Raw genomic sequence first — 12,591 nt, 5'->3', positions numbered from 1 at the left:
CCAGCTGTTGGAGATATATGCTAATAGCAGTTGTGGATGGATCATATGCCCTTGTAGGCAATCACATTGTCCATTTATCATAGTATGGTGAAACAAGCAAGTATAGCATATGCAGAAGGGAGGTTACAGTCCTTTTCTGATTATTCCCAGGGCTTTAAGGACAAAAGAATAATATACATAATTATGCTGTTGATCACAGAAAACAGTGTTTCTCCCACAATGAAACTATCTATTGTGATGAGTCAGATTTCCTATGAATATCTGTAGCTTTGTGTTCACGTACATTTGCTCCTTGGTTAGCAATTTAAGGTAATTCCTGCTGTGGCTGGATTTTTGAGTCTTATTTCCAGTTTTGTATTTCAAATACGTAAATGAATCAGCAGCCCCAAAAGTGGTCTCTGCATTGTCCTCCACTCGGCCATCCCTGCTCACACCAGTCCTTCTGCCACTGGCACTTGCTCACAATGTCTTTGTGCTTTTCCTCGAGGAGATGAGACACTTTTTTCCTCTGAATTATACTGGAAGTAGGTGCTGGTGTCATAACTGCAAGGACAGTTTGTCTTTTTACTGCCATTAAAAAAGTCTCCTATCTCCAAAACACATCAATATAAATCTGTTTACCTTTTTTAATGTAGTTCTGTGTACTGCCTTCCAGCTATTATCAGAGAAATCCTGGGAACAGTCTGGCACCCTGTCCATGAATTATATGTTTGGTTAACTACTTTAGGATGGAGGATGGGCCTGGATTTCTTGCTGTTGGGTAAAATGCTGCATCTCTTACAAATAGTATTAATTAGCTTTAAGAGCAGAAGCTACAATCCCATCCTTACAAAGAATTATTGTCCCCTTCATGTGAATGACTATGAAAAGTCAATCAACTTCAAAAGTTCTGGATCTGGCATATTAACAAGAGGGGATAGTGAGCTGTTAGTTCTGGAACATCTTGACAGTATTTGTCTCCAGTAAATGCCATTTAAGTTAATGCACAGCATGCAGACTTGCCTAGGTGAGAAGGAAAGTAGCTGTCTTCTTTCCCTTGTTACTGTAGAAATTTTCAACTTTGCAGAGAAACAGCTCGGTGCTACGTCTTCTCTCATTCAGATTTTTCTGGCAAATAGGCTGGTTAATTGTGGTATATATTGTTGAGCTAAAGAATCAAAGCTGCTTAGACCATCAGATGAGTCTTTCTTTATCAGATCTCTCATTTTGGTTTCGATTCACAGACTGGTGAGGAGAAAATATTCAAGTATTGTATGTGAAGCTCTTTAGAGCCATATACTGTGTGTGATGCAAGTAAGGCAAGCCGCATATTGTCAAAATACTATTGTGCTTTCAGTTGATTACCTTGCATGTGTCAATTTTGATGAAGCCCCAGTTTATGCTTTGCAAAAACATCTCTTATATATCTTCTGCACTCTTGTTTTTCAGCCTGCACTGTTCTCCATGTGCAGGGCCCTGTCCAAAGGTTTGTGATTACGGCAAAGAGAAGATAATTGATTCAGTGACATCTGCACAGGAGCTTCGTGGCTGCACCATCATTAATGGAAGCTTAATCATAAACATCCGTGGAGGAAGTAAGCTCTGCATCTTATGTGCTGCATCAAGGAGAACTCTTAGAACATGGAAAATCAGGAGAGTGGGGAGAGAGAACTGAATGTCCAAAAAGGCAATGAGGCAGTGTCAGTTGAGCTTGGGGTCTCTGCAGGGCCTTTAAAGCTTGAATGTGGAGAATTTGTTGCAAAAACTTGCTTCAGACCTCACAGTGATTCTGGAATTAATCACTTTATGTAGCTAGTTATTGAAACACAGGTTTCATTGATTGAAAGCTAGAAGTGATCACTGTGATCATTTAGTCCGACCCCTGTATAACACAGGCCATAGAACTTCCTCAGAATAATTCCCAGGGCAGATTTTATAAAAACATCCATTTGTACAGAGAAATATGGGATCTGATACAGTGCTCATCACCATGATATCAGAGAGCCTGAACCTATTGTTCCCCTCTCCCCAGATAACATAGCAGCTGAGCTTGAAGCAAATCTTGGCTTGATTGAAGAAATCTCTGGTTACCTAAAAATTCGCCGCTCCTATGCCTTGGTTTCTCTTTCTTTTTTTCGTAAGCTACACCTGATTAAAGGGGAGACATTGGAAGCTGGGTGAGTTTTTACGCAAGATGCTTCAGTCTGTTTTTACATATTGGGGTGGCCAATGTAAGTCATTAGGAGGATGTTAGCAAATTGTTTTTAAACGTGTTTAATTGCAATCTCCCATAGTTGCAGCCTGTCCTTATAGGTATTCTGTGGGGGGAGGGATGGGGGGGAGACGTTTTGCTTCATGTCTGAATTAGAGCATGAGAAAAGCCAGTATATGAATGAACCCATCCTCATCAATTCTCTCTCTCCTCACAGGAATTACTCCTTCTATGCCCTCGACAATCAGAACCTGCGTCAGCTCTGGGACTGGAGCAAACACAATCTCACCATAGCAAGGGGGAAGCTCTTCTTTCATTATAACCCCAAACTGTGCTTATCTGAAATCCACAAGATGGAGGAGATCTCTGGAACCAAGGGACGTCAGGAGAGGAATGACATAGCCCTGAAGACAAATGGCGACCAGGCCTCATGTAAGGAAGCTTCATAAAGTGATGAGATTTGTGCCATATGCACGTCCTTGCTAATCTCCTTGTCTGGTTTGTGAATGGCTCGGCGCAGGGACTGTCCTGGCATTCTTTGTGTGAAGCACTGGGCACACCAGTTATGCTGTAAGCTAGCTGAAGGGACACTGTGGTTATATAGTTTTTTTTCCCAAAAAATAGCAGGGTGCCTTTCCCCCTTCCACTCGTTGACTGGTAACTCTTCAGGCAGGGGCTGTGTAGCCTTGTGTCTTTGCGCAGCCCATCTCACACTGTGGCCTCAATCCTGATCGGGGCATCTGTGCTCTGCTGCTATGTACATGTTTAATAACCTCCTATCTCTGTGACAGGAAGCAGTGACACTGAAACATATGCTTGCAAAATAACCTGAAAAGGGGAGAAAGTATTTCTGCTCTTCTCAGCTGTAGCGATTGGAGCAGTTGCTATGACAACAGTAGGAGCAGCTTTTCAGGCAGAAATGTGACTTATTTTTAAAGACTGGCAGTAATGATCAGGAATGTTCCATGTCAAAGCTAAGGAATAAAGAGGGGGCAGCTTTCCCAGGCCATAGCCTGAGCACTTCCAGCCAGCATCTCTCCTGCTCACAGCCAAAGGTGCCATTCCTGAGCAAGATTTCCCATGGTTTAGCAGGTCAAGCCTCTCCAGTTCACTCCAGTTGTAGGTGAGGCAGAGTGAGCTGGATCTGAGCATGCTGCCTCTGTGGGATTCCTATCCCCTCCCCAACCAGAGCAGGGACAGGCTTTTCCCAAAGCTAGAGCGTGGGAGAGGCTGAACCTGGGGCCCAAACCACACTTGTGTGGGATTCTTGGTGCAAAGCTGCCAGGCAGGCCGTCCAGGTTTGTCTTGAAAGCAGCTGCAGGAGGAGACTGCCCTCCTTCCTGCTAGTGTTACCTCTGGTGGGCTCAGCTGTGGCTGGCTCCTCTCCCCGCCTTCTCCAAACTACCCAGTGTTGATGTGTTTGGCTTTTTGTTTGTTTTGTTTCAAGTCTAGTTTTCCAATTGGCAGCATCCTGTTTATTTTTAAAAAAAACAACAAAAAAAGCCCTTTGTTTGTTTTGGACTAAGCACCAGTGAACCTAACCACCTTCCTCCTCCCTTGTGCAGCTATTGCAGGGATGGCAAATCCAATCAGTGCTTCACAGTTTGTCCTTCCTGGGTCCCTCGGAAATAATAAGACTGTAACCCTTTTCCCGCTGCAATGAATGTTGTTGTTCATGTTCCTCTCTGCAGTGGGGCCCTGCTATTCCCCGGCAGGACTGGGCACTTCATCAAAGTGGAGACAGAGGCTGCAGCAGCTTCACAAACTGTTTCACTGGTCATGTCTGTGCAGACGAGCATGAATTTTAACCAACTTCCAGGCTTTATATTTCTCCCTATCTAGGGCTAATTCCTGTGCCTCTCTGTGGCAGCTTTTATTTCTTTACCACTGTAAATAATTGACTGTGGGTTCTCAGGGTTCTCCATTCTGTAGATAATGCAGTTGAAAGTATCAGACTTTTCAGTAGGTTTGGTTTGGTTTGGTTTGTTAAAATCTGTTCAGCTTTACTTTTCTACTGCTTAGCCTTCCCACTGCCTTGCTCATTTTTGTCTCCACGGTAGTAGCTAGCTGTGTCACCATGCCAAGCTTCTGCTGAATCACTGATGCAGTGTTAAGCAAAAGTCCTATCTTCAGTTCTTGCTTTAATGCTCTTTATTCCCAACACCAGCTCATATAGCTACACTCCTATGAGAATTTTTACAAGAGTATCAGTTATTTCTGACTCAAGTTACCTGCAGTGTTTAAGCAACTACTAGTAGGCAGAGCTGACAGACATCTCGCTGAATAGAAAACCTGTAGAATGGATTTGTTGAGCTAACCAATCAAGAAGCCCATTTGGATTGTTTCTAATCCTATCGTTTTTTCAACTATAATCTAAAATGTGCAATTCTTCTCAGCTGTAAGCATTTCCAGGTGCTTTGGTTCTAAAACGTGTTTATGCAAAACAGGAACTTAAAGAAAAAACACTGCAGTTTTTAAAACAAAGAAGAAAGCAGTATCATTTGTCTTTTGTATTAGGTGAAAATGAATTGCTGAAGTTTTCGTTTATCAGAACATCTCATGATAAGATCCTACTGAAGTGGGAACCATACTGGCCGCCTGACTTCCGTGATCTCCTGGGATTTATGCTTTTCTACAAAGAGGCGTAAGTGGAGAAGTGTATGCAATAACTCTGGGGAGATGCCAACTCAACCCAAAGCCACGCAGGCCCCTAGTGGTTCCATGTACTTCCACAAACTATTTCTGGCCTCAGAGAGCAGATGTCAGACCAATTACTGTTACCACTGTTTAATCCCTGCGAATGTCTGACCCTTTCATGTAACTTCCCAGTGTCACTTTTCTGCTGTACAGGTGCTAATTAAGATCTCTGTCTTAGTTGTGTCATGTACAGCCAAAATACTCCTTTAAAGATTAACATAAAAATGGAGAATTAAAGCTCATTCGATTCAGCACTTAATTACATAAGCCATAGATTTCATCGGCTTGAGTGGGGTATTTCTCGACCCTTCCAGCCTGGAGCCATTTTAAAAAAAATCAAACGGGCTCTGGTGAGACTGACAGCGATCAGCATGAATTATAGCTCACCCCCATCCCAGAACTTCTGCGAGAGTAGTAGGCATTCACTGTTCTGTAGGCTCAAATCAAAGCCCTTGTCTCAATAGGCAGAAAGCAAAGTGAATTGAGGACACCTGTGGCAAAGTACAGATTTCACAAAATCCCCTCCCAGGCAGCTGCACCCTTTCATGAACTCAGAGCTCTGAGCTGTCCCATGACAGGCAGCCCTTGCACCGCTAATGGGCTGTAGCTTGCCTGGGGAATTGAAATGCATTCTGAAGAATGGTATTTCTGGAGCCTTCAACTGGAGACTACAGAATTTCTGGAAAGGAGCATTACCCTGTATCCTGGTTAACAGCAGAGAGCTTTGTAATACTTGATTTTTTTAAAAAAGAGTTTAAACAAACAGTAAAATTTGACTCTGCAGTTTAGCTGGTAAGAAGGCAGGACTGGCCAATGTGATTATGCACTTCTTAAGGAGGGCAATTTCCTGTCAAACTCCCAAACAGTTAATATTTCCTTCCCGGTGTGCCAGATGTTCTGTAGGGACTTCCTCTGCCATGGCACATATCCTGCTCGCTCCCTGGGGATGGACTCTGCTTTGGCTGGAGGAATTTCGATCTTTCGTGTCTGGAATGATTCTGGAGCCCAGGCCCCTGAATTCAGTTTTTTTTAAACACCAACCAGCCCAGGCATGAGAAGGTTCTGGGTTCCCTGAGCACTTTTGGGTTCCTTGAGTGCTGTTGTGTTGTATTCTTGCGTGTGGGCAATGCAGCTAGTGACAAGAATTAGTTTGGATCGTGGAGAGAACTATTATTTCCCCGGGGGTGCCTCAAGCAGTTATTCTGAGTTTTCTTATAACAGATCAAGTTACAGCCAGCCTTGTCTGACTGATTGTCATTCATTCCATTAGTTTCATAGACAAGCTGTAAATCACTGGCTGTCCTTTAGCAGGACAACAGATTGAGTCGGACATCGCTGGGGACATGCTGTGCCAAGGGCTGGCTCCATATGTTGGGAAGCAAGAGTTGAACTTCCCCATTTCTATTAGTGGAGAAGTTTCAGGTTTTGGCTGCCTCCTGCTTCAAGGCATCAGTTGACCTTTTGGGAGAAATGCTGCCCATTTCCCTTACCCAGCTGCACCCACTCCTACAGCACTGCACCATTGGCTCTGTGGGCTCATTTGAGGGGGATGCATTTTCCTTTATCTGCAGCTTCCTTGATGGCTGCTGCAGTGAGAATAGTATTTTGCAGACCAGTGGCTTGCTCTGGCTTGTAAAAACTGTATGTCTGGAGCAATAACTGATGATGATTTATGGTACCGCTAGACAGCTGGATGTCAAGACTCCAGGGTTCCTGACAGACACAATCCCTTCACCTCTCTGGGACTCAGTTTTCCCAACTGTAGGCGGGGGCTAATACCTTCTCCCACCAGGATGTTGTGATGCTGTTTGTAAAGCTCTTGGCAATCCTAGCATAAAGGATTATCATGGTCTTAGGTGTTTCATATTTGTTGTGATTCTTTCCTAAAAACCTGCAGTTTGGAGTATATTAACTCAAGGCCTTTGTCCTTCTCTTTCCCTTGGAAAAAGTCCATACCAGAATGTGACAGAGTTTGACGGACAAGATGCCTGTGGATCAAATAGCTGGACAGTGGTTGATGTTGACCCTCCCCCACGCTCAAATGAGCCAAAAGCGCAGGCCCAGCCGGGGTGGCTCCTGCGGGGGTTGAAGCCCTGGACTCAGTACGCTGTGTTTGTTAAAACGCTGGTTACCTTCTCGGACGAACGAAGGACATACGGCGCAAAGAGTGAAATAATCTATGTCCAGACCAATGCTACCGGTGAGTGCAGTCCAATTAATGTCCCCTTGCATATGGCAAGAAAAAACATACCCACCAAACTCCTTGCCTGAATGCCAAGCTTTATGGTTCTTGGTCTCTCCACTGACACTATGTGCCCGAACATAATGCATGCAGGCTCCTCGTTCATTCTTTGTGCAGGTGTATGTGAGCATGTTCACACACGGGTGTAACCCTGCTGCAGTTTCATCAGGTACCACTCTGGGGTGGGGGAGGCCTGAATTTTTTTCCATGCAGGAGGAAGTTTCTCCCATAATTTCTGTTTGTTTGCCTGATAAAGCAAACAATTTAATCAGGACAAAACAAGTAATGAATGGGAAAAGGCAAATCCTAATATTCTGAGGCCTGGTTGGAAGACTGTAAGGAAATAATTAAGGTTAAGATTCTGTCATGAGTATTTTTAGTATCAGTCAGAGACAGGTCTTGGGCAATAAACAAAAATTCACAGAAGCCATGACCTGTCCCTGACTGTTACTAAAAATATTCTGGGGGAAAACAGAACTGCTGGAGTTTGCAGCTGCTCCAGGTCCCTGATTCAGCGGGCGGGCTGGCCGATCAGCTAATCGGGGGTGCCCTGGTGCTAACAGCTGCTCCAGCCCTGCCCCAGAAGTCACAGGCCCAGAAAGTCATGGAATCCAGGACTCATAGGCATGCGCAGCACATTTCATTAGGGTGTGCACATTTTCATTAGGTAATCAGGGGTGTCAAACTCAACTCCACTGGCATTCAACATTTGAATTACCTGCCGGCGGAATTCTTGCAACGTACTCGTCTCACCAAGAAATGACGTGAGACAGGGTGTTTCGGCGGCAGATCGTGGCATCTTCCCGTCCGCCACATGATCGCGCAGCTCTGTCCGCCAAGAAACCACGTGCCGTTCACACTTTCAGCGGCAGCATTAAACAGACCGAGATGGCACCGCAGGCAACATAAAAAGGGTTTGCGGCACGGATACAGAAGGTTTCTATGATGCCCCTGCATTAGGATGTGCCTGGGCACACCCGGCACACCACGTGCGCATGCCTATGCCAGGACTTCTGAGACATAAAATCCTGGGAAATGACTCTTCACTGGGGAGGGAGCTGAACTGAATTCCCATAATTACTTATTTAAGTGCTGGCAATGTGTGTGTCTTTTTCTCTATGCAAAACACATAAATATAAAGATAGTCCCTGTCCAGAGAAGAGACAGATGAGACCAGTGCTTTGAGGAAGGTGTTAACTTAAAGATTTTTTCCTTCCCTTATTATGATTATTATCAACAGTGAGATCAGGATCTGGATCAGTTTGTGTTTGCTTCATCCAGGGGGTCGTGAGTTTAGTGAAAAAAGTCGATTGACTGTACCAAACAATAGATGAGACTGGTAATAGCACAGCTGAGAGCTTGTGAGGAGAGCAGGGTGGCTCTGAATCCTGTGTCTCTAAAGTGGGGCTGGCTGGTTATGACTGAGCCTGAGAGGGGTAACACAGTAACTCATAATGCTGGGAAGCCCAGCAAATGGTCACAGAACAGATGGTTTTGGGGATGGAGCTGGGGACGCTCTGCAAAAAGTAACTGGGCGGTGGAAGCCAGTGTGTGACCTGCTTGGTTGTGTACTGGCTGTCCGTGTCAGGGCTGTGAGCCACAGCAGCATAGCACTGAAGGCACCCAGAGTTGTTCTGGGTCTCTTTTGGCAGAGTGATATGCATGACCTCTGTGTCTTTCTCCCTTCAGTTCCCTCAGTCCCCTTAGATCCAATATCGGTGTCCAACTCTTCGTCCCAGATCATTCTGAAGTGGAAGCCGCCCTCCGAGCCAAACGGGAACATCACGCACTACCTGGTGTTCTGGCAGCAGCAGCCTGAGGACAGTGAGCTTTTTGAGCTCGACTACTGCCTGAAGGGTAGGTGCCCTTTCTGCCCACCCTGCATCCTGGATTTGACCTTCAAAGCTTCCGGGTACTGAAGTGTGGGCTCTGCTAGTCTCACACCAGCTGTGTGGTTTCTTTCTCTGCCACAGGCGAGGTGGCTAGGATGCAGGATCACAAGCGTGCTAGTGGATGATGGATGCTCTTGGAGCACACAGTGATGTTTTAAAGCTGCCTTGTCCCACTGTGTTTTTGCATTGACCTGGTTCCTATTGTCAGGCCCGTCATCAGAGATTGTGAGCAATGGTTTGTTTGAATCCAGTAAAATCAGGTGTTTTAATCTTCCTGGGACCTGCCTCCTGCTCTTGCTTCTCTAAACTGGGTAACCAGCTCTATAAAAGTTAATGAGTGAGATTAAATATTGTTGGGCTTCTGGAGACCTGGGGTCAGATTAATTTCATATGTAACCCCCTCCGTGGCTTCTAGATCTGTCTTGGGGTTAAAGAGATTTATTGGTGTCTTTCAAAACTGCATCTGTCACTTGCGGCTCTGTCCCTACTGACTGGATGAAGCATGGTAGAGCCCTACTTGGCTACAACACAGTTTGATTGTGACACAATAGCTAAGCATCATGACAAAGCAAGTATGTACGAGGGCCAAAGGCTTTTTCACAACTGCAGACTAGAGGCTTCTAGACCCAAGGTGTGAGAGGACTGGCTATCCAAATGTTACATGAATCCAGCAGCCCCTAGTTAAAGGTTATAGGCTTCACTCACCTCACCTGGCCAACTCATCTTAGAACCCCATTTTGGCTACAGTCCAGAGGATGCTGTGCTTAATCCTAGTTTGAAAGCCAACGTAGGCAAGCCCTTAAACATGTCGCCAGTGAACAATGCACTGATTCCTTGCTGAGTGTGTCATAAACATCCATTGAAGTGTGAACAGTACCTCACCTGGGATCCTCCTCCTAACCACTCGTATGCCAATATACACACCTCTTTCAGGCTGAGGACAGCATCAGGTATGTTGTATGCTGGCCCAGTGCAGCTTAGCAGAGCTGACCTAGAGTTTGGAAAATAATTGGAACATAGCATCCATGCAAAGATGGTTCATTGCTTCTGGTATACATGTGACAAGCTACCAGCAAGGGTGTTGGGTCTGGATTTCAAGGCTCCATGGGGAGAGATGCATGCCACAAGTAATGTCGGCTCAGTGGGCTTCAAGGAGTATCCTGGAAATAGTTCTCACTTTTTTAATCTAGGTGATTTAAACTGATGCGCCATCTAGTTAATGGCGTTTGCAAAGGTGTGTATGTGTGGGATATAAGAATTCTTTTCTCCATAGGACTAAAATTGCCCTCGAGGACTTGGTCTCCCCCTTTTGAATCTGAAGACCCTCAGAAATATAATCAAAGTGAAAATGAGGACATCAGCGGGGAATGTTGTTCCTGTCCAAAAACTGACTCTCAAATACAGAAGGAGCAGGAAGAGTCTGCCTTCCGCAAAATGTTTGAGAACTATCTCCACAATGAGGTTTTTGTCCCCAGGTAACAAACTCTGCTGCTGCTTGGTTTAGTTGGCTTTTGGGGTGGGGAAATGTAAACTGACGATCAAAGTGAAACCAAAGATTGAAGACTGGGTTTGGTCATGTTGCCAGTTTCTCCAGGGCACTGTGTCAGACAGAGGTATCTATAGGGCTGTGTAGAGCAATGTCTGGATGGATATGTGGCTGAGACTGGTGAAACTAGAACCTGAATAACTGATGTTACCTCAATTTTGGGAGACCCTGCTGTGCTACCTGTTCTTGGAATTCTTTTCAGCCTGACTTCATAAACTGAGAAGTCTCAACAAGTTATTAAAAACCTGGAAGCTTATTTAAACTTGTGGGATGTCAAAATGGCCGTTTCTTCTGCCTGAAACTTCCTTGCAGCTTTTGTGCATTCGCCACTTAAAAATAAAAGAAGAAAAAGGGAAGTTAACCATGCCACAACCTTGGCTTTTACTGAGGTATTTGCGGTCTTTCCTGTACTTAGTATGGGAAATACCTCACATTCCTCATGGCATTGAACTGCTGTAGGTGGCCAATGTCCTGTTTTGAATGGTGCACACTATGTCACATTAAGTGATGCTGAATGTGCTCACACTTCATATGAGTTACAGAGAATGCACTATGGGAGTCAAGTTGGGGTTGGTAGTAATTTGCTCTCTCAAGTCATCATGAGTTTCAGGCACAAAATCTGTTCTTTTTTGGTTGCACTTAACCAGAAAATATTTATTTGCAGCTGCCTGAGAAAGGCCAAGCTACGCCAATGAACAATTCTATTAAAACAGCATTACTACTCAACGTTACTTTTAAAACATGCACTACTAAACAGCATTTCCTCTCTGCAAGCCTGAGTGAGTGAGTGACACCTGCCATTGTCACATGGAAGTGTCTGCAAAATCCCTTTGCTATTGCTCGTGCTGTGTAGATGAGCAGGTTTCAGTGTGAAATGTAGAGCTGCAGCTGGATTGCCTGGACTCTGTGCACTCAACAGCTAAAGGGGACATGAGCCATCATTAAGAGAGCTGGCTGTATTTTAAAGAAACCTTATCGAGCGCACAGGAACAAACCATCCCGATATGCAGAAAGAATAGCAAATATGGCAGGCAACCAGCTTGGCTTACCAAAAACTCCTTGGTGAGCTTAAACACTAAAAGGAAGCTTACAAGAAATGGAAACTTGGACCAATGACTAGGGAGGAATATAAAATTACTGCTCAAACATGCAGGAGTGAAATCGGGAAGGCCAAAGCACAATTGGAGTTGCATCTAGCAAGGGACGTGAAAGGTAACAAGAAGGATTTCTAAGGTATGTTAGCAACAAGAAGATGCTCAGGGAAAGTGTGGGCCTCTTAATGAACTGGGGAAGCAACCTAGTGACAGGTGATGTAGAAAAAGCTGAAGTACTTGATGCTTTTTTTGCCTCTGTCTTCACAGACAAGGTCAGATCCCAGACTCTGCATTGGGCAGCACAGTTCGGGTAGGAGGTGAGCAGCCCTCAGTGATAAAAGAACAGGTTCAGGACTATTTAGAAAAACCGGACATGCACAAGTCCATGGGACCGGATGCAATGCATCCGAGGGTGCTGAGGGAGTTGGCTGATGTGATTGCAGAGCCATCGGCCATTATCTTTGAAAACTCATTGTGATTGGGGGAGGTCCCAGATGATTGGAAAAGGCAAATATAGTGCCCATCTTTAAAAAAGGGAAAGAGGAGGAACCAGGAAACTGCAGACCAGTCAGCCCGACCTCAGTCCCTGGAAAAATCATGGAGCAGGTCCTCAAGGAATCCATTTTGAGGCACTTGGAAGAGAGGAAGGTGGAAGGAACAGCCAGCATGGATTCACCAAGGGTAAATCATTCCTGACCAACCTGATTGCCTTCCATGATGAGATGACTGGCTCTGTGCATGTGGGGAAAGCGGTGGACGTGATATACCTTGACTTTAGCAGAGATTTTGATACAGTCTCCCACATATTCTTATCAGCAAGTTAAAGAAGTATGGGTTGGATGAATGGACTATAAGATGGATAGAAAGCTGGCTAGATCATCAGGCTCAACAGGTAGTAATCAACAGCTTGATTTCTAGTTGACAGCCGG

General features: G+C 45.0%; 1 protein-coding gene across 3 annotated transcripts in view; it reads left to right on the top strand.

Annotated features, from left to right (window-relative positions):
* The window catches only part of INSR (insulin receptor), an 88,932-nt gene that overhangs the window by 53,946 nt on the left and 22,395 nt on the right, over nucleotides 1-12,591 (top strand). For all 3 annotated transcript variants that reach the window (XM_067561324.1, XM_067561340.1, XM_067561331.1), the window contains 7 exons: nucleotides 1,429-1,574; nucleotides 2,012-2,156; nucleotides 2,409-2,623; nucleotides 4,709-4,835; nucleotides 6,838-7,088; nucleotides 8,820-8,987; nucleotides 10,296-10,497. In XM_067561324.1, coding sequence (XP_067417425.1) covers nucleotides 1,429-1,574; nucleotides 2,012-2,156; nucleotides 2,409-2,623; nucleotides 4,709-4,835; nucleotides 6,838-7,088; nucleotides 8,820-8,987; nucleotides 10,296-10,497 — 1,254 coding nt within the window. The remainder of the gene's footprint in view (nucleotides 1-1,428; nucleotides 1,575-2,011; nucleotides 2,157-2,408; nucleotides 2,624-4,708; nucleotides 4,836-6,837; nucleotides 7,089-8,819; nucleotides 8,988-10,295; nucleotides 10,498-12,591) is intronic.

The sequence above is a fragment of the Emydura macquarii genome, unplaced genomic scaffold (genome assembly GCF_026122565.2).
Source record: "Emydura macquarii macquarii isolate MOO-44397 ecotype Brisbane River unplaced genomic scaffold, CSIRO-AGI_Emac_v2 contig_306, whole genome shotgun sequence".
Lineage (NCBI taxonomy): Eukaryota > Metazoa > Chordata > Testudines > Chelidae > Emydura > Emydura macquarii.
The sequence above is the reverse complement of the archived record's forward strand: the minus strand, read 5'-3'. Positions and strand labels throughout refer to the sequence as shown.